At 40.6% G+C, this 22,718-nt stretch overlaps 3 protein-coding genes across 3 annotated transcripts; 2 read left to right on the top strand and 1 right to left on the bottom strand.

The window, feature by feature from the left end:
* Window positions 1–2,529: 2,529 nt before the first annotated feature.
* Window positions 2,530–3,130, bottom strand: LOC130719597 (uncharacterized). Its single transcript, XM_057570215.1, has 2 exons — window positions 3,059–3,130; window positions 2,530–2,970 (listed from the first exon to the last, which is right to left on the bottom strand). The coding sequence occupies exons 1-2, from the start codon at window positions 3,128–3,130 to the stop codon at window positions 2,629–2,631; spliced, it is 414 nt and encodes a 137-aa protein (XP_057426198.1). The 3' UTR covers window positions 2,530–2,628.
* Window positions 3,131–6,353: 3,223 nt separating this feature from the next.
* On the top strand, window positions 6,354–8,646 carry LOC130720780 (uncharacterized). The gene is made up of 2 exons (XM_057571477.1): window positions 6,354–8,223; window positions 8,328–8,646. Exon 1 carries the CDS (start codon window positions 6,572–6,574, stop codon window positions 7,136–7,138), a length of 567 nt encoding a protein of 188 aa, XP_057427460.1. The 5' UTR covers window positions 6,354–6,571; the 3' UTR covers window positions 7,139–8,223; window positions 8,328–8,646.
* LOC130719600 (uncharacterized) lies at window positions 7,305–11,362 on the top strand. The gene is made up of 2 exons (XM_057570219.1): window positions 7,305–7,368; window positions 10,770–11,362. Exons 1-2 carry the CDS (start codon window positions 7,305–7,307, stop codon window positions 11,360–11,362), a joined length of 657 nt encoding a protein of 218 aa, XP_057426202.1.
* The last annotated feature ends 11,356 nt before the right edge of the window (window positions 11,363–22,718 follow it).

The following is a 22,718-nucleotide window of genomic DNA, read 5'->3' on the forward strand; positions in this document are numbered from 1 at the left end:
TAAAGTTCCATATTTAATGTACAGGGATGACAGATTCATTTTTCTTTCGTGAGTCACAATTGATTGAAGCTGGATTTCACAATGGTCAACCTGAAGAGGCCACTACAGAGGTGCCACCACCAGCATTTGTGCCCCCGTGTATAAGTATAGATGTCTCGCATTTATTTGCAACTGATCAGGTATTCTTTGAACAGATTTTTGCACTGTTTTGAGAGTGTAATATATCAATTCTTATTATGTCTTGATCACCCTTGTAATCAATTCTTATTATTATAACAGATTTTCCCTACCCGTGATGATCTTATCAATTGGGTTCATGGAATTGCGATTGAAAATGGATATGTTACGTTGATCACAAAGTCAGATTATGGTGGGAATGGAAGCAGAAAAGCTTATGTCATGTTGGGGTGCGAGAAGCATGGTAAATATGTTCCCTACAGAGACCCTGACCTTGTTGAAGGGACGAGATCACAAAAGACAGGTTGTCCTTTTAGACTAAAAGGACGACCTAGGAAAAATGGCATAGATAGAGATTGGCGGCTAAAGGTGATGGAAGGTATACACAACCATGAACCAGCTAGGTCACTACTTGGGCACAATTTTGTTGGTCGTCTAAAACCCGGAGAGAAGGAGCAAGTGGGAAAAATGACAAGGAGTTGGGTTCCACCGAGAAAGATGTTGTTGACTTTGAAGGAAAACAATCCTTCAAACTTGACTACCATATCTCAGATTTATGGTGTTTGCAAGAGGTTAAGAAAATCCCTCCGCGGGGGATTGACAGAAATGCAACACTTGTTGAAGAAGTTGGACGGTGACAAGTATGTCCACTTTGAAAGACATGAGCCTGGATCGGAAGTCATTAGAGATGTATTTTGGGCTCATCCAAATGCTATCAAACTGTTCAACACATTCCCGTATGTAGTGATTATGGATTGCACATACAAGACAAACAAATATGCAATTCCCTTGCTTGAGATTGTTGGACTGACTTCCACATATAAGACATACTCCATAGCATTTTGCTCCATTGTTAATGAGGGCACAGATGACTACGTTTGGGCGCCTTTTTGACAGAAGCCTTCAAAACTATCCACTTCTCTATCAACTCTTGTATTTCTTCCTAATCACCTTCCTACACCAACAATTGAGATTAGAATCATATATAAAACATCTTCTAAATCAAAACTCTCATTTCTATAAATTCTAATCAAAATGGGGTCAATTTACTAGAGATTTTTCATTGATACAAAAGATAAGTGCCCTTAGCTAAGCAGAAAAAATGGTAAATTTGGCACTTATCAAACAGCATCAGGGTTAATTAACATAGACAACCACTCTGTCATCAGAGTCCTGTCATTTCCAACCACTCTGTCATCAGAGTCCTGTCATTTCCAACCACCCCATCATCAGAGTCCTGTCATTTCCAACCACCCCATCATCAGAGTCTTGTCATTTTCATCCACTAAATGACGAACTTGAAACCTGACATTACTCTCTACCACCAACCAACCCCAACCACACTTGTATTATCCACCAAACACCATAAATCTTTTAACCATTCTGCTATAAATCTCTCTGGGTTCTTTATTCTTCTTCATCCTTTTCTTCAGGTCTTGCTTTCGAAGATAAAAAAAATACAATGGAACAAGACTGGGATGCATTAGTCCGCTGTTGCAAACGTCAAGGTAGCACTTCTAGCAGCTCTCGTCCTCTCATTCCTGGGCCAGCTGGCGCCGTCCAGGCTGCCATGTATGCCCGTACATCCAACCCTAACACACTACTCATTCCGACCCAAGAATTTGTGAGGCGTGCGCTCGAAGACAGATCAACCGAAACCGATCCTGATTTCAATTCAAATGCTTGGCTTACAGCCCTGCAATTGGTGGAATCTGCCACTCCGCTGGGCACAATCACAACGAATGTTGAGAGAGTAGAGAGTGTTGTTGCTGTTATTAAATCATGCACTCCCAATGGTTTCGGAGATGCCAAAGTTACCCTAAAGGTATTTCCTCGCTTTTGTCCAGCTTCTTTAACCGTAAATTTTTTGCCTCATTTTCTCTCACGATTGCATTGATTTAGGACCCTACGGGCACCGTTGACGCTAGCGTCCATCGCAAGGCCTTCACTGACGGCGAATTTAGGAATGCCATAACTGTTGGATCTGTTCTTGTTCTCCAAAAGGTCTATCATCTATTACCTAAACATGAATCTTGCTTCCTTTGAACAAGTACGCATTAATCTTTTAAATTTGCAATTTACTTGCAGGTTGCTGTGTTTGCACCGAGTAAATCTGTTCGTTATCTGAATATAACGTTGCCCAACATAGTCAAAGTATTTCCACAGGATAGCGGACCCCACGACTTCATCGATATCACTGAGGATTAATTTTGTTTTCGTGTTGCTTCTGAATAATTTCGTGTACCCTTTAAACTGCTTGCCATGGATTATTTATGTTACTTATCCTGCCTTTGATTATTTACGGTGTAGTTATACGAGTTTTTTTCAATATAAGAGTCGGCATATAATGAGTGGAAATAGAAAGCACGACTAATATAAAGAGAGTCATAATACAAAGAGTCACATGTCATAATATAAAAATACACAAAAAATATACAAATATACAGTCAATCACTCGCCCCGACCCCTACCGGCCCCCCTACGACCTCTAGGTCCACGGGCTCTGCCTCCACGGCCTCTGCCTCCACGCGCACCCTCTGCAGGAGCACCCTCTCCACGGGCTCTGCCTCCACGACCTCTGCCTCCACGCGCTCTGTCTCCACGACCTCTGCCTCCCGCAGCTCTAGCTCCTCGGACAGCAGCAAAGGCTACCCCCTGGGTACCAATGAAGGCATTGGATCTAATAAGATCCAGCGCCCTCTCAGTGAGGGATCGGGAATGCGTGCCCACTGCAGGAGCATCTGGCACCTCGAGTGACTGCTCCAACAAGTCCACGGCCCGACGCATAACAGTCTGCAAAAATAATGTACATACATTAGATACAAATAAAATATCATGAACAAAAAATCACAATTGAATGGAAAATAAAATTCAAACTTACCACCGCACTGAACTCCTCCCTCCTATCATCAGGGATGATGAACCGATGAGACACAGCGCTGTACCACCTCATGTAATCCTCCACAGCCTCTCCCGGATATGTAGCAAGGATCCCCTGAGGGCGGAGGTGCGGCTCAAACTCAGCATAGGCAGCAACTGCAGTCTCAGCAAGGGACCCAGTCGTCTGGATCTCAGAGGGGTGTTGAGGGACATCCTGTATGTAGCCAAACTGGCGCAAAACCCTCTCTGGTAGATGCCGTCGAACAACACGACCAAATGGCGACCGGATGTAGCCAGAATACATGGCCCTCGGATCCCGTGGTCGATCAGCCCGATGGTCCTCAAATGGGGTCCATATAATGTCATCCACCGTCAGCTCATCGAGCATGACTCGCCTCTCATCAAGGCCTGCATGCGGGACCCGGGACGTAACCCACCGTCGCGCCCTAGGCTGGTCCTGCGAGTACTCCGGATCCGCCCTCCGGATAATGACGCAGTCAGAAAGGTACTCGTAGACCCATCCTAGCAGGAGCGAGCTGAAACCTCCCATCTGGGCCGTCCCCCTCCTGGACGCTCGACTAAGCTGGTCGTATAACGTAGCGAGCGCAATCGCGCCCCAAGCGTACTCGCACACTCGGCCAAGATCCTCCAACATCCCTATCCAGTAGACGGTCGTATGGTAGCCTCCGCTCTTGCTAGCAAAGAGCGTCGCACCTAGCTGGTTCACCAGCCAAATCCGCGCAGCGTCCTCATCTCGGTGCTCTACAATGAAATGAATTAAGTTAATAGTTTATAGCAATACAATAATAATAGATACAATTTAATCAAGTAATAATTAAGACATACCCGCCAACGCAGCCTCATACAGGGTCTGCAAGACCCCAAAGCGAATAGTCTGGCACCTATTCGTATCAAACTCAGCCTCATAAATACCAACAGATCCTCCCATCAACTGAGCACAGAGCGCTGCACACTCGTCCCTCTCCCCCCTCCCAGGCGTATAGAACCTCGACCCCATGGGGAGATGGAGAAGAGCCGACACGTCGTCCAGGGTGATAGTCATCTCCCCGAACGGCATGTGGAACCTACTAGTCTCCTCATGCCATCGCTCCACAAGGGCCAAAATAAGGCCTGCATCTGTCACCGGGTAGCTGCAATAGGGTAGCTGATGAAGACCCGTCTGCTCAATCAACTCTCGAACCCGCCTGTGACTGTCCGAATCACCATCACAAGCAAGGTTCCAAACCTTCCCCCCAGCTGTGGCCACCTTCAACTGTCGACGGTCCACATACCGCTCGCCTGTGCGTAGGAGTGCATGCCACGCCCAGGGAGCCTTGTGATCAGCATAATGGGTGAGGAGCGACAGCTCAACAGGCCCCCCCGGAAACGGCGGCAACCTCTGGATCAGGTCATCCTCGCCACCCTGTGGCCCATGCTCTGGCGGCAGGACATCAGCATCAACATCAGGCGGAGGAATACTATCCTCGTCAGATGACTCCTCGCCGGATGAGGCCTCGCCGGATGACTCCTCGTCGGAAGACTCCTCGCCTGAGGACTCCCCGCCTGATGACTCCTGGCGAGGTAACTCAACCGTGGGAGACGGCGGAGAATCAACTGTAGGTATCTCAACCGTGGGAGACAGCGGATAATCAACCAGAGGCAACTCAATCATGGGAGACGGCGGAGAAACAACTGGAGGAGCTGAAGCCTCCACCGCCTGAGAGGTTGCAGCATGATCGCCGCGCCGGCTAGAAGCATGTAACCGCCGGTGTCTATCCTCAGTAGCCCCGACATCCTCACTAGAAGCATGAGACCTCTTTCTGTTCTTCATTCTCACTATATATTCAGAGCAAACATTCACTATATATACCATTTCAGCCATAGACAGAAACATGATGCAAGCAAATGGAAAATTCCTAGAATTTTTTAAGTACATAGATGATAATCGGATCTTCTGTGGATTATGCATGCTTGGATCAACTTTTATTTTCCTAATAATCAATTATGGCATCTAGAAACTACTCACAAATGCTTTGGAAACCTTCTATAATTGATTCTGAACCCAGAATCAATTATAAGGGTTGGGTTTGGTTCTGAGATGAATACGGAAAAAGGTTTTCCGTATTGAATACGGAAAACCAGGTTCCATACTAAATACGGAAGACCGTTTTCCATATTCAATACGGAAACCGATGATCCGTATTTACCCAGAAACGCCATTAACGACAATGATGAATCGACCCTAAACCCAAACCACATTCAAGACATTTCAGCCAACAAAACCTCTACACAAGCATCAATCGACTACCCTAGGGTTGAATGATTCACATAATTTCAAGTTAAATGGGGAAAATCCAAAAATACTTACCTCTAGGTTTCAATTCTGAGAATGGGGAGAATGAGGTTGATGAAGAGCTTTGATGGAGATGATGGAACCTTTCAAGTACACGGTTCAAGCAAGGGGAGCGACGGAGATCGAAGGTTGAAGAGGGGAGAAGAGCAAGGGGAAAAATACGGAAATGGGTTTGAAATGGGTTTGAATAAACCCTTGCCGGTTTACATACTAATATAATACGGATATGAGACTTCCGTATTCAATACGAAAATGTGTCTTCCGTATTCTATTAAAGGGAGGCTTTCCAGTAATTTCCCTACTTTAAGTGGGGCGGGGAGCCCCATAGGGGGGTCCCAAACCCAACTCCCCCCTTATAGCTAACATACGTTATCATATCATATCATATCTTGTATTTATCCAAACACACCCTTATAATTCCCCCATGAACAAGGAAAGCAAAGAACCACTCCAGATTTTTTGTTAGCAACAACGTGAACGTGTCAATGTCACATCCCAACAATATATATAGTGACGGAGCCAAAACCGACACCAGTAGGTAAACTTCATCTTCTTGCTTACATTCATTGAATGTTCAGCTTCTTCTGTGAAAATTCTTCACTCATCATATATAATGCTCAATGCTCACTACAGTGTTGATGTTCATTTCAGATCCACTGTTCGGAGCTAAGTTAAATATTTTTCCGAATTAAATAAAAAATAATATACTATATAAATAAACGAGGAAAAAAAAAGGAAAGTTGGGAGAGTAGCAGCACTGTCATACACTTCTCGTGCACTATCTGGATATTTTTTCTCCTACACCAACTGGTAAGTAATCTTTATGCTTACCCTTTTTTCAGGAAATGTTGATTTCATGAAAAAGTTTGATTTATTTATTTATTTAATTTCTGTGTTTTATAATTTTTTCAGCTCAAGAGAATGTTTGTGTGGTTGATTTGAATCAGTGAGATTGTTACCTTGGTGGGTGGGTCTAGTTGTGGATGGAATTTTCAGTTGCATGTTCTTCAGTTTGGATCCAGTGGGAAGAAGTATATAGATTATATAGTAGGACAAAGTTTTGAGCTTTCTAGCTTGTTTCTGATTCTGATACCTGCTGCTGAGTTGTGGCATTGTAATCTAATAGATTTCACCTTCAGTTTTGACTTGGTTGTTGTGGACATGGAGACCCTTGTTGTTGTTGAGCAGCATAGGAACCAATGCTATAGCAGATCCAAGCCACAGGGCCATGCTCAATTTGGCTCTTCACCTTCCAGGGACTTTATAGGATTCAATTGCAGGAATTTTCAGAAATCTCATGGTTCCCCTAAAACACCACCCCATGTAAATGATAACAAAATTTATGGGAAGAAAACTACTACTAAGAGCAGCCCAATTCCTATCAATGACAAAGCTTGTAGAAAGGATACAACTTTGAGTTTTTCTGAAGATGTGACTGGTGGAAATGGGAGCTTTTTGCTCTCTGAGTTATGGGCTGGACCTACCTACTCAAATTCACCCCCTCCAAGTTCATTGCCAATTCCCAAGTTTTCTGTCCAGCCAAAGAGGACTGTGTCTCTGAATCTTCCTGGTTCCTCCCCTGAGGTTGAAGTAAGTCCGGTGGCTAAGTCGGCTCCCCCTTCGCCGGGCAGGGAGCATGTGCCTTCTACAAGAGGTTTCTTTGTTAATGCTGATTCTGCTACTGAGACGCTGTGTCGCATTCTCAATCTTAACATCATTGATGAGTGAAGTACAAGGAGCACTCGACTCCTGTAAATGAGTCTTTTTTTTTCTTCCAATGAAATGGGTTGGTGTTAGGTGTATATGGAGACCAAATAAAATTTATAGTCTGAGTAGTGAGCTGGTATGAGTTCATGTAGCTTTCTATGGTGGTTGTATTGTGCCCTTGAAAATCATGGCTTTGGTGGGTCAACAATCTCGAGATGTTGGAAATGGGGTCAAGCTTAGCAGTGGAGAGGGTAACTGGATGTATACTTGAGGTTTGAGGAGTCTGTTGAAAGCAGGCTTTGCTATGGATAATGTTACTTGGTGGAAGCTTCCATGAAAATGGTTGGAAAGCAGAATGGTTGTAACGGGTAGGAGTGGCATGGAAAAGACCTGGATTCACTGCGGAATGTGATATTTAAGTTGAATCCTGAATTTCTGATATATAGTTCTCAACATCTTCTCATAGAATGGTTAACCTTCCCTTAATTTGACATAGAATTTAGCCTCTTGCTTTAGATACCATGTACATACTATAGTCTCTTGCCCTTTGTTTTGGTTTCTTCTCGTGTCTTTAGTGTGTGTTTGGATACCAATTGAGTTAATGTGAAAGCACTTTCATCTCAATCCATAAAAAGAGTTATGTTCACCGGTTTGCCTCAAATGAGTGCTAACCTCCATTAGTTTAGTCATTCTGACTTCTATCCTGATTTTGCTTTCCTTCTTTGTCTGGTATTCAATAGTGTGCATCCCTGTCATTTCAGTCTCCTAGATGTATTTGCTAGTTACTACCTTCCCTTCCTTAACAGTCTTTCTCCTCTCCTAGTCATCCTTCTTTCTCTCTAGTATGTTAGTATTTTATTTCTTAGCTACCCTCAATGAGGGTGTATGCCCCTTCACTATCTTTTCTGCTTTTTTCAGAGAAAAGTTAGAACTTAGAAGGGATTATATTAGTCTTTTGCTGCATATGTTTCAGTTTTCTAGGATTAGTCAATGTCACTCCACCTGCTAGTAACCCACCCAATATCCTTAGTCCTAATCCTCACATGGCTTACCTTCCATTTCCATGAAGAGTGGAGAGTGTTGACCATGGTATGCCAAAACTTAAGGTAAGATCTTGCTTGAATATTATTCAAATGATTCTGCTATATTCTTTTCATTCCATTACATTACAGTTACTGTCTTACTGACAATTATTCAATGTGTGAATCAGGAAAGCATAACTTTGTCAAGGCTGTTTCAGATTTCAGTTGTCACTCTTGAGATGTGATCAGTTGTGAATCAGTTTTTGCCCACAATGTACCTTCTTTCTACTTCAGTAACTTGTGGAACTTGTTTCTCTGCTGAATTAAAATGTTAGAGACCATTATCTATGTGTCGTTTTGTATCTGAATGAAGTACTTATTTTCTTTATTAAGTCATAGTTTTATATATCGTTTCTTCAAAAGTTGTGGCTGGAGAGTCTGCATTTTAATGAACTTTTGTATCCAATATCTGTAGTTAATCTTAATTGAATTGTGATGGTCCTAATATTGATGGAACTTGTACTCTGGAATATTCAATTATGATTAACACATCAAAGATTTGGTGTCTAGTTGAAACAATTCATATTCAGAATGTTCTATGTACCTGCTATGGCAACTAAGTACATGTTTGGTTTAGTGGTTCCTTCTTAGAAACCAAATTTTATGCGCGAAAGTGGCATGAGTTTATCGGGGTTCTTTGTTCAGTTCAATACATATGAGATCAATTATAATCCTGTGGTTCCTGACTCCCTAGCGCCTGCTGCCTGAATTCTTTGATTTCTTTCAACTCTAGATGGATATGGTTGCTACATGGAACCTGCTAACTTCTATGGGTTGCCATTTCTTCCATGAGTTGAGGTACTGTCATTATCTCTAACTTGTGCTTCACTCCTTTGCTGTCTTGGATAAATGAAGTTCCAATTAACATCTTTGGAACTGTTCAAATTATTCACTCTTCCCATATCCCTTTGTCATGGGGTGCCATTTTTTCAATGCTGCCTTGGATATCAATGAAGTTCCATCTAACGTCTTTTGAATTGTTCACATTATTCACTCTTCCCATATGGGATTGTCATGGGGTGCCATTCATTTTTCAATCTGTACAAAACTTTTATTGTTCACTCGTTTTCCCTCTTATATTTTTCAGGGTATAAATTGGACTCATTTAAAAGTTTTATTGTGAGCTCCTTTTTTTCCCCAGACTATTTTAAGTACATTTTTTTTTTGAAATCGACTAATTTAAGTTTCAATTGTCATATTTTCTTTCACATTATCCTTCTCTTCAATCATCTTATAATTAATTATATTGTCCTCTCTTGATTATCAGTGTGTGAGACTTACCGCAAAATAAGTTGTTTCCCCAACTCCTTTTTTTTATATTTTTTTATCAGAGTATGGTTGGTACCTGCCTATTTGTTGGGTCAATTTACTCTTTGTCACAAAAGCCCAAATGAGAAAACCAAAAAAAATCACCTGATTAAATAACTCACTTTTGATAAATAAATAAAAAAATAACTCATTTTATGTTAAGGGGAAGAAGCTCTAACTTGGTTCAGATTCATACACATTCATCTCATTACATGGGAGAAATTTAAAAGCCCAATCAAGTTGCGGTTTGTTCAACCATCTTATGATGCTCTTCATTTAGAACTTTTCAAACCTAAATAGTGGCCGAGTCTGAGGGCTGCATTGGCAGCATTGAGCACATCTCTACCCAGGAGTTTGAAATCCCTTTGAGCTTACAGTAATGGTAGAGTCTCGGGGTAGCTTGGAGCACTTATTCAACATTTCAACTAGAAAGATGAATTGTCCTCTGAGCCTAAGTAGAGGCTGAATCTCAAGATGCATCTTAGCAGGTATCTACACATATATGGTCGAACTGTGTTTTGAGGCAACTGATAGAATAGAATATTCTTATATTTATTATTCTGTAACTATGCATGTAATTAGGGTTTAGCATTTATTATTAGTCAACTTTGTATTTGTATAAATGGAGGTTTATTCGTCAATAATAGTCACAGAATTAATTTCCTTCATGGTATCAGAGAGCAGGTTCAGATCCCCTCTTCAAATCTGACCTAATTTTTTATTTTCTTTTCCAAATTCTCCTTCCAAACCCACCACAGTCGCTGCCTCTCACTCATCACAGCCGCTCCGCCGCCGCCGCGCTCCCCTCTTTCCAGCGCCGCCGTCACCGCCGGTCACCTTGCTCTAGTAGGTTCCTCTTCTCCCATCGAGGAACACACCGCACGCCACCAAGGGTCTTCTCCCCTCGTGCCCGCGTGCTTCTCCAAGCGAGCCCCCTCTGTGACCAGATCCTCCGATCGGACACCCAGCCGCCAGCGCCGGCCTCCGCCGTCTCTCGCGTCGTGCCTCCGCCGTCCCTCGCGCCGTGCCTCGTCGATCCTTCCTCTTCGTCGCTGCCCTGTTTCGCAGCAGACCCGTCCAAGCTCGGATCCTTAAGGCCCGACCCGCGTCCTTCTTTTCAAACGCGTGTTTGGTTTTTTTTTTTGGGACGACCGGTTCACCAGAGCCCGGCTCGACCAGACCGGTTCCTTCAAACCCGGTCCAACCGCACCTGCAGCAACCTTTGACAAACAAAAAAAAATCTTATTTATTCTGTTTTGCAGGTTACATGTCTACGTCTGCTTCTACCCCTGGCTCTCCAAACGATGCTCCCACGAGTGACACTGCCACTACTATGGTCACTCCACCTGTCCCGCCAGCGTCTACCAAGTCGGATTTTCATCCCGCCCTTGCTGTCACCATTATCAAAAACAACATTCCTTTCAAACTCGAGATAGACAAGGATCATTATGCTATGTGGGCTGAATTGTTTGAAACTCATGCTCACGCCACTCAGGTGCTCCACCACATCATTCCTCAAGCTGACATGGAGCCTCATGCGCGCACCGATGCTTCTTATGCCCGGTGGGCCACTCTTGACTCTACTATCAAACAGTGGATTTATTCCACCATATCCTTTGATCTTCTCGCCACTGTTATGGAGAAAGGTTCTACTGCTATGGCTACTTGGAACCGTATAGCTTCTATGTTTGAGGACAATCAGAACTCCCGTGCTGTTGCCCTCGACCAGGATTTCATCTCCACTCGCATGGAGGATTTTCCTAATGTTTCAGCCTATTGTCAGCGTCTGAAACATATCTTTGATCAGTTGAGGAATGTTGGTGCCCCAGTCAGTGATCATCGTCTTGTTCTCTAGTTAGTCTCTGGTCTCACTGAGCCTTTCCATGGTGTTGTCACCCTGATCCGTTAGAGCGAGCCTTTGCCTCCATTCCTCAAGGTCCGCTCCATGCTGATTCTAGAGGAATCCGGTCTCGCCAAGATGTCCGGTCCTGCCTCTCAGACTGCTTTGCACACCTCTGCTTCCCCTCCACGGGCCTCCGATGACTCTTCTCAGCAGCGCACCACCAACCGCAACACTCAGGGACACTCCAACTACCGTTCTGGGTCAGGGCACAATCGTAACTATCTGGGTAATTCTGGTAAACCTAAAAAGAAAGGTGGCTCTCGCTATACTGGTTCATCTGGCTCCTCTGGTTCCCCTGCTGCAGCTCTTCCACCATGGCGCCCGCCTCAGTCGGCATCATGGAATCCTTGGGGCATGCCTCCTTGTCCTTACCCTGGTTGGGCTCCTCCCCCTGGTTGGGCTCCTTCCCCTTGGGGCATGCCTCCTTGTCCTTACCCCACATCTCAGTGGTCGCGTCCCATGGGTTCTCCGCCGCAACCCAGCGTTCTAGGTTAGCATCCTCAGGCCTACATCGCTACTGCGTCTCCAACACCCACTGATATCGCTGCTGCCATGCACACCATGTCCTTGACTCCTCCAGACACCACGTGGTACATGGATACCGGCGCCTCGTCCCTTACTGCGGCATCTCAAGGTACTCTCACGTCTTATTCTAATTTAAGTCATTTAAATTAGAAACTGATAGTCGGTAGTGGTCAGGGCATTCCAATTCAGGGTTCGGGACACACTTCTATTCCCACCCCTCACAAACCTTTAGCACTCAACCATGTCTTGCACACTCCGCGAATTATTAAAAACTTAATTTCTGTACGACAACTCACTACTGACAATAATGTTTCTGTTTCTTTTGATCCTTTTGGATTCTCGGTGTCTGACTTCCAGACGGGGATGCCTTTAATGAGATGTAACAGCCTCGGCGACCTCTACCCAGTCACCCGTTCCTCTCATTTTGCTGGTCTTGCTTCTGGTGTCTGGCACAATCGTCTTGGTCATCCAGCTTCCTCAGCTTTAAATCACCTTAGGAATAATAAACTTATTTATTGTGAACCTTCGCGTTCTAGTACTATTTGTGATTCTTGTGTTTTAGGCAAACATGTTCGGTTGCCTTTCAGTTCCTCTGAAACTATTACTTTGAGGCCATTTGATATTTTGCATAGTGATTTATGGACGTCTCCTGTTTTAAGCACTGCTGGTCATCGTTATTACGTTTTATTTTTGGATGATCACACTGATTTTTTATGGACGTTTCCGATTAGCAAGAAATCTCAGGTTTATGAAATATTTACTACTCTTGCTAACCTTATTCACACTCAATTTTCCGCAAATATTAAATGTCTTCAATGTGATAATGGGCGTGAATATGACAATGATTCCTTTCGCCGGTATTGTGATGCTAACGACCTTATTTTTCGCTTCTCTTGCCCTCACACTTCTTCTCAAAACGGCAAAGCAGAACGAAAAATTTGCACCATTAACAACATGATCCGCACCCTCTTGGCTCATTCTTTTGTTCCTCCTTCCTTTTGGCATCATGCACTTCAAATGGCAACGTACCTTCTGAACATTCTGCCCCGCAAGACACTTGGAAATGATTCTCCTACTCAGCTGTTATATCATGGTGACCCTTCATACTCACACTTACGTGTCTTTGGTTGTCTATGTTTTCCTCTTTTTCCTTCCGCTACCATAAACAAACTACAATCACGATCGTCTCCGTGTGTTTTCCTGGGGTATCCGATGAATCACAGAGGTTATAAATGTTATGATTTGTCCAACAGAAAACTAATAATTTCGCGGCATGTTATCTTTGACGAAACTAGATTTCCTTTTGCTGATTTGCCCTTGGACTCTACCTCCTCTTATGATTGTTTCACCGAGGACCTACCTCATTCTCTGATCCATCATTGGCAAACTACATCCACACGCCCTCCTGACCCTCCGCTCCCATCGTCGAGGCCCACTGACTCTACGCCGCCCTCACCGGCCTCCACATCCTCGCCTACTTCTTCCGCGCCTTTACCCTTGCCTTCGGTCCCACCTGCACCTCCAATTCGGACCATGACCACTCGTAGCATGCACGGTATTTCCAAACCTAATAAGCCTTTTAGTATTTCGGTCTCTATTGATGACCCGTCCATCTCACCCTTGCCTCGCAACCCAAAATTAGCCTTATCTGATCCCAATTGGAAATCCGCTATGCAGTCTGAATTTAATGCTCTTATTAGAAATAATACGTGGGAGTTGGTTCCCCGTCCTTGTGATGTTAATGTTATTCGTTGCATGTGGATTTTTCGCCATAAAAAGAAGTCTAATGGTTTGTTTGAGCGTTATAAGGCTCGTCTTGTAGGTGATGGCAGGTCTCAGATTGCAGGTGTGGATTGTGACGAGACTTTCAGCCCCGTAGTAAAACCGGCTACCATACGGACAGTTCTCAGCATTGCTCTCTCTAGATCCTGGCCCATTCATCAGTTGGATGTCCAGAATGCTTTTCTGCATGGTGATCTCCATGAGACTGTCTACATGCATCAGCCTTTGGGTTTCCGCGACTCTCAGCGCCCGGACTATGTCTGCCGCTTAAAGAAGTCTCTTTATGGTCTGAAGCAGGCGCCTCGTGCTTGGTATCAGCGGTTTGCTGAATATGTTTCCTCTATTGGCTTCCGGCACAGCACTTCAGATCATTCTCTTTTCATCTTCCGGCGGGGTACTGATATTGCCTACATACTTCTCTATGTTGATGACATCATTCTGGTTGCTTCGTCGCATGATCTCCGCAACTCCTTTATGGCACTTCTTGCCTCAGAATTTGCTATGAAGGATCTTGGTCCTCTGAGTTACTTTCTTGGCATAGCTGTCACTCGACATGCAGGTGGCCTCTTTCTCAGTCAGAGCACTTATGCTAGTGAGATTCTTGCTCGAGCCGGCATGACTTCGTCCAACCCTTCTGCTACTCCGGTTGACACTAAGCAGAAGCTCAGTTCCTCTTCTGGGACTCCTTGTGAGGATGCCACCTTGTATCAGAGTCTTGCTGGTGCTCTCCAGTACCTCACCTTTACTCGCCCTGACATTTCTTATGCAGTTCAACAAGTTTTCTTACATATGCATGCTCCCCGCACCGAGCACATGCTTGCCCTCAAGCGTGTCTTATGCTATGTTCGTGGCACCTTGACCTATGGTCTACATTTGTATCCCTCCCCCATTGCGAAACTTGTTTCTTACACTGATGCTGACTAGGGGGGATGTCTTGACACGAGACGCTCTACTTCTGGTTACTGTGTTTTCCTTGGCGACAACCTCATTTCTTGGTCCTCCAAGCGGCAACCCACCCTCTCTCGCTCTAGTGCTGAAGCTGAATACCGGGGTGTTGCTAATGTTGTCTCCGAGTCTTGCTGGATCCACAATTTACTTCCCGAACTTCACTTTCCTCTCTCTCAGGCAACATTGGTCTACTGTGACAATGTGAGTGTCATCTACCTCTCTGGCAATCCTGTGCACCATCAGCGTACCAAACATATTGAGATGGATATCCACTTTGTTCGGGAAAAGGTCGCGCGTGGCCAGGCTCGCGTCCTTCATGTTCCTTCCCGTCATCAAATTGCGGACATTTTTACGAAAGGCCTTCCTCGGGTTCTTTTTGATGATTTTCGTTCCAGTCTCAGCGTCGGTGAACCTCCCGCTTCGATTGCGGGGTGTGATAGAATAGAATATTCTTATATTTATTATTCTGTAATTATGCATGTAATTAGGGTTTAGCCTTTATTATTAGTCAACTTTGTATTTGTATAAATAGAGGTTTATTCATCAATAATAGTCACGGAATTAATTTCCTTCAGCAACAACAATGGCTAAGCCTCAAGATATATCTACTTCTTCATGTGAGATAAAGTCAGCTCGTATCACCATTGATTTGGATCCAAATTTAGTTTCCCATACAATTGAACCCAAATATTTACCAAGTCTTTCCAAGAAAAATGTTGATTATCAACGACCCAAAAAAACAGTCCAGAACTTTAACTTGCCCACGACCTATCGATGACTAAAAATCGTAGGTATTGGTCTAGGTTGTCAGTAATTAAAAGAGTAGGAGTACAATCACACAATATTTATAGAGTGAAAAACTTCAAAATCGGAGAAAAATCACAACTGTTGTCAAAACCGACATCCAGAGAATAACCAAAATTGTAACAACATGTACACTTTACTCTTCAACCACCACGTGACCAATTACACACACATTCTCCAAAGCAAATATTTAATTTAAATCTCACAATACTCTAAAACTAGAAATTAAACTCGTGCGTTGCACGAGTTTGTTTTTAAATTATGTGTCTATTATTTGTAAAAATAATTTTTGAATATGAAAAATTATTGAATAATAGATAATTAAGAATATGATAAACATATGTAATGTAATAACATTAATGAAGCTAAAAAAAAAATTATTGTACACTAATTTTTTTGTTTTTTTTTTTGGTATAAGAATTTGGTACTGTCACCATTTGGATATACCACAGATTCGAGATTTAGTCACAACTCATCATCCCTTCCCCAGAGTGTACTGTGTGGGGATTGAAACCGAGAGCTCTTCATTCACACTCAGCCTGCGTTGCCAACTGAGCTACCCCTCTTGGGTTAATTTTTTAGTATATTAAAACACATATTTAATATTTTATGTTTATTTAATAAAAATTATTTTCAATTTATTTGGTGATTATATGTTTAAATAGTAATGCACTCTCAATATTAAGTAAAATGATGAAAATATATAATTAGAGCTGAATAATTTAGTCCGTGTTTGTGTAAAATCATCTATAAAAGTAAAAAGACTTTTATAAAGTGGTATTTATATCTTGCTTTCATGTTTTGGCCAAGAAAGTTGTGTTTTCAGTTGAAACTCTATGGTAAGTGTGCTAATAAAAATTTAATGTCGAAACATATTCTTAGTGACACATATAAAAATTATACTATTTATTGCATATGAGTATTTAATTAGTTAATATGCAGTTTGTAATTTGTAAGAACATATATTTTTTAACTTAATTATGAATTAGATAATAATTTAAATTATTCGATAAATTTTTATAGTTTTATAGAAAGTAAAAAATTATAGAACCTCGTAAGACAATTTGAAAACACAAATCGTTCAACTAATGAATGTCTATTACAATGGTTAAATTAACTCTTTCGATCTCTGAGATTCCGTCCTTAAGGAATGCACTTTATGATAGACCTTTAACTTTCACTACACTTGAGTAGAACTTGATTCCCTCAGTAGATGATGCATGTGGTTAGCACAAATAAATTATAAGGACTTAGTTAAAAAGATTCTTAAACTCGTGTACCATAATAATGTGCAAAAGTGAAAGCTGGTTAAGAATGATTGTTATTTTTTATCACTGAAGAAATATTGTAGCTATATGACTATATCAAATATAATTTCATTTATGAAATTTATTAAATACCATTCCATACTACATTTTTAGTCTATTGTAAATGAGTGCAACAATGATAAATCTCATAGGAGGTCATAAACTCATATTATATATTATTAGAAAACATATTTTAAATCAAAATTATAACTATTATCGATTAAAAATTTTAAAATTAAATTATTTTATTATTTTTTATAACTAACATGACAGGCATAACATATTTAGTATATATCTCCTAATTTAATTAACTTATTTTGTAATATATTTAATTTATTTATCATCATATATTTAGTTAAACAGAAAAATTACTCTATGATAATCTTAACCATCAATAATGATTTAATAACAAATATTTATTAATTTTAAATCTATTTTATCTAAATTAATTAATTTTAATTCTTAATATTTGTCAACTCAAGTTATTTTTAAAATTATAACTATTATTATTTAATATATGTATTTTTGTGAATATTTAATGTAAGTAGTTGAATAGCTTTTGACAATACAATTTTTTTTTCAGTTTTTAATCTTATTATTTAATATATTTATTACAAAGATAATTTGTTATTACTTAATGCACTATCCGTGAAACCCGCACTTTTATTTTCCAATCATCTGCAGTGGAAGATAGTTCACTAAGGAATGTGGGTTTTTTTGTTGTTGTTGATGACCTTTCTCCTGAAACAAAGAAATAAGAAATGAGTAATAGAAAAAATAATTTTTTTTTAATTTGCTAATGTGATGGAACATGACATACTTGTTGAAATAGCTTGTGACAGTTACCATTCGTTTCCTGTAGGATGCTGGAGTCTAAGATATGCATGATTTGAGTGTGAGTGGTTTGTTTATATAGAGATATGGAGTAGGGCCTGATTTAGTCTAATACATTGCATTTTTTGAATTTAATGTTGGTAGATGGATAGGTTCTTGACATTGCCAATTTCTACCGTTTTTTATTTTATTTTCATCTTTGTGGTGTTGCATACAAAATGTAACTGAATTTCTTTAATTGCAAAGATTTTATTTTTTCAAGTGAATGTAACAATTGCATGGTGTTATTTTCAAATGTAACGTAATGTTAATTTTAATTGCAACTTGTGCAACTTTTCTTCAGATACCTTCTGCCCGTAGGTGTTGTGCTGCTACATACAAAAAGAAACTGAATATGTTTAATTGCAATCATGCTAGTTTTTCAAGTGAATGTAATTAATTTCAATGAGACTATTTTTTCAAGACTGAATGTATTTAGTTGCAATCTTTGTGGTGCTGCATACAAAATGTAACTGAATGTATTTAATTGTAATGATGCTATTTTTTCAAGTGAATGTAACAATTGCAATGATATTATTTCCAAGTGTAACTGCAACTTTTCTTCAGATACCTTCTGCCTTCTTCCCGTAGGTGTTGTGCTACTACATACAAAAAGTAATTGAATGTGTTCAATTGCAATCATGCTATTTTTTCAAGTGAATGTAATTAATTGCAATAAGACTATTTTCAAGTGAATATAATTAATTGCAATGACACTATTTTTTCAAGTCTGCTTTACTAATATATATAGATAAGAGCATACAATAAAAAGAAAAATATAAGTTTAAAGTATTTTTCGGTGGTGATGCTTGATGTGTTGCAACGAGGAACTTAATAATATATTTCTTTCATTGAACTCTTTCTTCCTTCATCGACATTAGCAATGTGAGACCTACATTGCATTCAACTCCAACAAGTGTCTCACGGTGAATCCATGCATCAATATTAGGTGTTCTCCCTAAACTTCGGGGGTACCAAAGCTCAAAGGGTACAATCCAAGCCTAGTTCAAGAATTAGCGCTAGAGTGAATATGCATTTCCCATCATTGTCTAGGGTATTTATAAGGTTTAGGATTGTCTCTTGGTTGCCTTGGGTTACATGAGACTTTGTGGCCCACTTAGTGACTTAATAACAATATTAATGGTTGCACAACTATTTACAGTGGGTGCTTGATTATGTGCCCAATGGATCCATTTGATAGGGTCACTCCTTAGGTTGAGCGTTGATGTAGCGCAATTGGCTGCGAGCTTCAACGACGGATAAGTCTGATCAGATTTCCAGATTTAGCACATCTAAATCCATCGCGGGCCCGTAAAATATCATTTAAGTATTTTATTAGGATTTTATTTATTTTCAATTAGGATCTTTTAGGATCTTATTTATTTTTTGCTAGGAACTTATTCATTTTCAATTAGGATCTTTTAGGATATTATTTATTTTTCTGTTAGGATATTTTCTTTTCCTATTTAAGCACTTGTAAGGCATAGCCTATTTCAGTTGATGATTGATAATTAAATTTGAGAGCTTTCTCTCTTTTCTTGTGGATTCCAGACTTTCTGGTGGATTCCATAGTTATCCTTTTAGGGTTCAGCACAGCGCTTGCTAACCCTTATTACGCTTCCGCTGTATCAAGTGGCATCAGAGCAGGCTTTCTCCTATCTCTTTTCTTTGCTTGATCAACCATGGAAGATCAACCAGTGACCAAAGCAGACCTGAAGGATGTTACCGCGGCTTTTACCGCGACCCTCACTGCTATGACACAACAGATGGCGACATTAACTAACAACGCAAACAACGAGAACCAACGAAGAGACGAGGGAAGAGAGCCGCGTAGGGCTCCACACGACAGCAACAAAGGTCGTGCCATTAATTCAAGTTTTGAGGGAGACGAATCTAATGAAGAAGAAACAGTTGATCAAGGGAATCAAAATTATAACCATGACTACCGAGTGAAAGCTGATATTCCACTGTTCTATGGAACTATGGGAGTGGAGGAGTTTCTAGACTGGGAGATTGGCGTCGACAGATTTTTCGACATCATGGGCATCCCTGAGACTAAGTAAGTCAAGATGGTGGCGATCAAGTTGAAGAGTAATGCTGCTGTGTGGTGGGATAAGCTTGTTATTCAAAGGCAGAGGCAGAGAAAAGGGCCAGTCAGAACTTTGGGTAGAATGAAACAGTTGATGATGGAGCGGTTTCTACTAGAAGATTATGAGCAAATTCTTTATAAGATGTATATCGATTGTGTGCAAGGAAAGAAGACTATGAAGGAGTATACAACCGATTTCATACGCCTGTCTGAGCGTAACGAACTGGGAGAATCCGAAAATTAGAAGGTGGCTCGATACATCAGTGGCTTGAAGAGTTCCTTGCAAGAGAAGATGGGTTTGCAAACTGCGTGGACCGTGGCTGAAGCATCCAGCCTTGCTTTGAAGGCTGAATTGATGGAAAAATCCCCTAGAAATTTCTCATCCTTTCCAAGATTTTCTCCTCAAAATAACATCGAGTCAGCAGAAGAAAAGGAGAAGTGCGCAGCAACCAGGGATCCCAATTATGGAAACATAGGAGCCAGTAATTCTAGCGGCGTGCAACAGAGTAAGACACTCAGCCAAAAACCAACTAACCCGTATGTGAAACCGACCGGTGATAAGTGCTTTCGTTGCGGTGGGCAAGTTCATCGATCCAATGTTTGTCCTTCCAGGAGAACTGTCGCCATTCTGAATGACTAGACTGAGGAGGAAGATGAGAGCAATGAGTATGAGGGATTTGTGGTTGCTAAAGAGGAGTCTGAGGAAAGAGTAAACTTTGTGCTCCAGAGGATCTTGCTATCATCCAACGAAGAAGGTCAAAGGAAAAACATGTTTCGAACAAATTGTTCTGTTAAGAAAAAGGTGTGTAACTTGATCGTGGACATTGGCAGCACTGATGAGAATCTGGTTTCCCAGAAGCTGGTAGAGTACTTGAAGCTGACAATAGAGCCTCGTGAGAAACAGTACACGTTAGGGTGGGTGTGTAAAGGGCCACAGGTGAAGGTTTCACAGACTTGCAAGGTACATATTTCTATTGGGATGCACTATAGAGAGGAGGTATTGTGTGACGTTCTGAGTATGGATGTATGCCATGTTTTACTTGGGCGACTTTGGCAATCTGATATTGATATTGCATACAAAGGAAGGGATAATGTGATTTTGTTTTACGTGGGGAGCACACAAAATTATTATGGCTTCTGTTTTACGCTTTGATGAGAGTCCAGAAGAAAAGAAGTCAAGTTTCTTGGTGATGACGCAGAGTGACAAGGATGAGGATGTGAAAGAAACTAAATGTTTTTGCCCAGTGGTGATTGAAGAAGCTGTAAAGGCTCGGTTGGAGGCTCTCCCACATGCCACGAATATCCCCAATACCTTCAACGTGGCTGACATCTATGAGTATCAAGCAGATGAGGTCCTTTATCACGATGAGAACTCGAGGTCGAGTTCTTCAAAGGTGGAGGAGACTGATGTAGCGCAGTTGGCTGCGAGCTTCGACAACAGATGAGTCCGACCAGATTTCCAGATTTAGCCCATCTGAATCCATCGCGGGCCCGCAAAATATCATTTAAGTATTTTATTATGATTTTATTTATTTTCAATTAGGATCTTTTAGGATCTTATTTATTTTTTGCTAGGAACTTATTTATTTTCAATTAGGATCTTTTAGGATATTGTTTATTTTTCTGTTAGGATATTTTCTTTTCCTATTTAAGCACTTGTAAGGCATAGCCTATTTCAGTTGATGATTGATAATTAAATTTGAGAATTTTCTCTCTTTTCTGGTGGATTCTAGAGTTATCCGTTTAAGGTTCAGCGCTTGCGAACCCTTTTCCTTTTTGGGTTCAACGCTTGCTAACCCTTATTATGCTTCCGTTGTATCAAGCGTCCTCCATAAGGATCATGTTTGGGGTTCCAAACTCGGAGAATACACAGTCCGCTAAATTATAAGCGATTAGCATAGAGGACTTGAAGTGTAGTTCATCCTTCATGCCAGTTTTTAAACTTCCAAACTCGGGGTGTACATTAGTAAAAAGAGATTATATAAAAATCCCTAATTTACTAGTGTTTTTTACCCGCGCGTTGCACGGGGAATACATCTATTATATTTGATAGGTCAATTAATACCTTGATCATTAAAAATATAATAAACAACGGATGAAATAGAAGAGTATGAAATGATGACCAAAGTGGACAAAAAGTCTTAAATTAAAACCATTGAACTTCGTACAATTGAATAACTAATAAAAAAATTGGTTAACCAAATCTCAAATTATGCAAAACATATTAGGGGATGTGGTTTAATGATGGCTAATAAACAATAGCTGATTTAATCTACAATGAAAAAAATAGAAAAGATTCTTTATGTACGTGATTATGCGAGTTCATTTTTTACACAATAAAATAAACTAAGTTTGACCCATATCAACATGAAGTCGTTTCACATTCTTCATGAGCCTAAAGACAATAACACAAATTATAGATATGAAGAATCACCAATAAAGCATTCAGAACACATTTTAATCTTAGAAAAAAAAGAATGTACCACGAAATTTGTTATTGTATTTGATACATTAATTAATACTTAATGAAGGTACTTTCTTTTTAAAATATATTTCTTCCCGTAGGAGAATTTAACTCCTATAATAATTTGTACAAAAAAATTAAAGTGGACTATATTATTATGTAGTAAAAAATTAACAACAAACTATATTATATTATGTTTTTCTTGTAACAAAAAAAATTCCGATGAAATCTTATTAACATTTATTTTTATGTAGAAGTATTTTCATGTAAAATATTTTTCCTATATATAAAAGCTTTTAGGCTCTTTCTAATACATTTAGATCCAGCTTCTCCTTACTCTCAGGATGCCTGAAAGTCTTTTCTCAAGTCTATCTGGTGGGTAATATCGATGAAGATGATGACACCCACCATACCTTGCTTGCTTCAAGGTCGATCTCTTGTATCTTCCTCCTGCCGAAGACTTTAAGAGTAAACCTTGTCATTCCAACTTTCATCGATCGAGTTTCAGTTGCTTTT

The sequence above is a fragment of the Lotus japonicus genome, chromosome 5 (genome assembly GCF_012489685.1).
Source record: "Lotus japonicus ecotype B-129 chromosome 5, LjGifu_v1.2".
Classification (NCBI taxonomy): domain Eukaryota; kingdom Viridiplantae; phylum Streptophyta; class Magnoliopsida; order Fabales; family Fabaceae; genus Lotus; species Lotus japonicus.

Coding starts and splice junctions, on each gene's coding strand:
- LOC130719597 (XM_057570215.1), bottom strand. CDS start 3,130: ATGAGGTGGTACAGCGCTGTGTCTCATCGGTTCATCATCCCTGATGAT. Junction 2,971..3,058: donor GGGAGGAGTTCAGTGCGGTG/GTAAGTTTGAAT, acceptor TTATTTTTGCAG/ACTGTTATGCGTCGGGCCGT.
- LOC130719600 (XM_057570219.1), top strand. CDS start 7,305: ATGGCTTTGGTGGGTCAACAATCTCGAGATGTTGGAAATGGGGTCAAG. Junction 7,369..10,769: donor CAAGCTTAGCAGTGGAGAGG/GTAACTGGATGT, acceptor TCTGTTTTGCAG/GTTACATGTCTACGTCTGCT.
- LOC130720780 (XM_057571477.1), top strand. CDS start 6,572: ATGGAGACCCTTGTTGTTGTTGAGCAGCATAGGAACCAATGCTATAGC.